Here is a 3,466-nt window from a genome sequence, read left to right on the forward strand (position 1 = left end):
CCAAAGCATACTTCTAAAGCAACACTTGAGTGGTTTAAGGTGAAACGTGTAAATGTATTGGAGTGGCCAGGTCAAAGCCCAGAGTTCATGGTTGCTGTTCACCAGATGAAACCATCTAACTTGAAAGAGCTGCAGCAGCTTTGCCTTGAGGAATGGGCAAAAATCCCATTGGCAAGATGTGGAAAGCTCAGAGACTTATCCAAAGCGACTTGCAGCTGTAATTGCAGCAAAAGGAGGCTCTATAAAACTTAAGGAAGGGAGTAGTTATGCACACTGAAGTTTTCAGTTATTTTATCCTATTAGTTTGCTTCAAAAAAACATGAAAAGCAAAATGTTCACAGTTGTAGGCATGCTCTTTACATGAACTGGTGCAAACCCTCACAATAAAAAAATAAAATAAATTTTACATTCCAGATTGCAAGGTAGCAAAACACAAAAACTGCCAAGGGAGTGAATACTTTTGCGAGGCACTGTATATACTGCAATGCTATAGTTTTGCAGTGAAAAGGAACATGAACTATCTCCTATAAAGCCCAGCCAAAGATTAGGCTTAGTGGGTGTACAAAGTAGACAACCCATCAGCACCACATGATTGCAATACAAGAGAGGGAATAGGGTAGGAGTAGTGGGCAAACACTGCAATCACAGCCATTTCAATTCTGGTGAGAAAGATTGTAGCAGCATCTAAATGGATGGTTCAAGAGCAGTCACCAAAGCCATCTCTGGTCATTACTGTTAAAGGCAAGTGCTGGCTAAATAGCACAGCTGCCACCTGCCATGTATCAGGTTGTCGCAGCTCCTAAGCCAACTCCATACAAACACACCCGAAGAGGCACATACATGTATGTTTTTCATCAGGTAGGATTTAATGGGGTTTTGTTTTTTTTATTACGTATCATTTATAAAGTACAAAGAATAACGCAAAATTAAAAAAAAAAAAAATAGATGTAAAAATTTTGCTACCAAAATATATATACATAAAAGTTCTATTAATTATGCATTGGTGTTAAAGAGGCTTCAAAGTTCAATACATGATATAAAACTGTTGGGCTTGTATTGAAATATCCGCACACTGGCAGTCTTCATCACGTATCTTCATCCATGCCTCTATCAGCCTTCACCTTCGTGAGCACTGACATTCGGGGATTGGCTTGTGTACAACCAAAAGCTTAGTAGTAATTTCTGGATTCATAGTTTTTCAAGATTCATTTGGTAGTCCAAATAATTTCACAGTGCCCGCTTCACGACTACTGTCATATTTGCCATCTTTGTCGTCACAAGCAAACGCCAAAATGTATCTTTTAGGGTGCCAGGCTACGGTGAAAGTGGGAGACTCGCATTGCACTTCACACAACTTCTCTCCTAAAGAACAAAAATAAATGTAAGTGATAATTGACAATCAAACATAAAAGGTTCAAGTAGGATATACAGTGGAACCTTGGTTTACGAGAACAATCCATCTGGGAGTGTGCTTGTAAACCAAACTACTCGTCTAGCATAGCAAAATTTCCTATAGCAAATAATGGAAGCTCAGACAATTTGTTCCACAACTTGTGCAATGTCCCCTATTGCGCGCGCGCGCGCACACACACACACACACACACACACACACACACACACACACACACACACACACACACACACACCTCTTAGGCTATGTGTCCACGGTAGAATGTTGCTGCGGATTTTTCTGCATGAAAATCCGCACCTTTTTTTTGCTGCGGATTTTGATGCGGATGTTTTTTCCCCCATTCTATAGCCAAAATCCGGATCAAAATCCGCGGCAAATCCGCCGCGGAAAAATCCGCAGCATGGACACAGCATTTCCAAAATGCCATTGAAATGGCTTGGAAGTGCCGCTGCTGCAGATTTTCGGAAAATCCGCGGCTTTTCCGCGAGAAATCCGCGCATTTTCCACAGCGTGGACACATGGCCTTACCGTCCGTTCCCTCGCCAGCCTCCTGGTTCTTGTAGTCCACAGGTACAGTATTGTGTATCGGGTAACCATCGCGACTATGCAGAAGCTTCCGCTGTCAGCGTCCACGTCATACGCATGAGCCTCTTGTCTCTGATTGGTCAGCGCGCTGCCTTTGAGAAGCGCTGACAGTGGAAGTTCCTCAATCATCGTGATGGTTACCCGATACACATACTGTACATGCGGACCACAAGACCCAAGAGGCTAGCGAGGGAACGGAAGGTAAGGTGAGCATAATATGTGTGTGTGTTTAAGGAATCTGTAGCCAGGTTTTACTATGTAATCTGAAAGCAGCATAACGTTGTCCAACAGTTGGATTCTAGTGATGGGTCACTTACTGGGCTACTTGCTGTCATTTTGATATAATCGTTTTCTCTGCTGCACATCTAGCAATGCTGTGAATGCGAAGCTCTGTATAACTCCACCCACATCACTAATTGACAGGAAGCTACTAAGTGGTGGGGGCGGGTGTTACACAAAGCAGTTGACTAGGATGCAGGAGACACCTAAACTGGTACTGATAAAATGTGTTTTATTAGCAGGAGATTATTAAAACAGCAACACAGCCCAGTGACACATTGCTGGATTCAGGCTCTCAGCCTCTAAATCAGGACTTCTCAACTCCAGTCCTCAGGACCCACCAACAGATCATTTTTTTCAGGTTTCCCCTCAATATTAGACAGGGAATAATTCCACAACCTGTGCAACATTAAGGAAAACCTGAAAACATGATCTGTTGGTGGGTCTTGAGGACTGGAGTTGAGAAACACTGCTCTAAATGGTGCCGCTTTCAGTTTACAAAGCAACAAACCTTTTACCATGCTGACCTCTAGCAGTCTCCCTTTTTATTTCAATTTGCTGTCCACCACTTGTTGTCAAATGTAATCTGTCTGTAGCAAGAAATAACAGTAAATGCAGGAAACTCAGAAAGGTCCAACTTTCTGCCCTGCTCTCCTGTTTGTCAGTAAAGCCATCGGAGAATGGAAGGTTAAATGCAGACTGGAAAGTGAGAGAAAAGGAAGCTACAGAACTTGAAGTGCTGGCAGAATGCTCACAGAGGCCAACCACTCAAAAAGAAAGCAAGCAAATCTCAGCACGAGAGCCAAGATAGATTTGGATATATAAGATTAGTATATTTGCCAATAGCAAAGTTAACTTGTGGGAGATGAGAAGAGCAGGACGTTGCTTATTTACAAGTTCTCTCAGAAAGGACAGGTTCTCTTTATACATCTGACATAATGATGTAGGTGTAATCTTAATACCAGAGCCAATACCTGTTTCCACGTGAGCAATGTCAATGAAATGGTCCTCAGATGCAGATGCCAGCATTTTTCCATCATAGCTGAAGCTTAGTGTCCTCACAGGCCAGTCCAACCTGTAACCCAAGAAGGATGACTTTACATGCAGCATACGTCCTCTAACTCCTTAATTAAAGCTTTTTTCTTTTAAAGTAAATGCATTTACTTTTGCGGCTTATTTTTTTTTACAACA

The 3,466-nt window shown here is 42.2% G+C and overlaps 1 protein-coding gene across 1 annotated transcript in view; it reads right to left on the reverse strand.

The window, feature by feature from the left end:
- Positions 1 to 845: 845 nt before the first annotated feature.
- THOC3 (THO complex subunit 3) overlaps positions 846 to 3,466 on the reverse strand; it is a 29,781-nt gene continuing 27,160 nt past the window's right edge. Inside the window, exons 5-6 of the mRNA XM_075342305.1 lie at positions 3,250 to 3,350; positions 846 to 1,362 (exon numbers count right to left, since the gene is read on the reverse strand). Of these exons, the coding sequence (XP_075198420.1) occupies positions 1,199 to 1,362; positions 3,250 to 3,350 (265 nt within the window). The 3' untranslated portion in view covers positions 846 to 1,198. The remainder of the gene's footprint in view (positions 1,363 to 3,249; positions 3,351 to 3,466) is intronic.

Source organism: Anomaloglossus baeobatrachus, chromosome 4 (assembly GCF_048569485.1).
Source record: "Anomaloglossus baeobatrachus isolate aAnoBae1 chromosome 4, aAnoBae1.hap1, whole genome shotgun sequence".
Taxonomy (NCBI): domain Eukaryota; kingdom Metazoa; phylum Chordata; class Amphibia; order Anura; family Aromobatidae; genus Anomaloglossus; species Anomaloglossus baeobatrachus.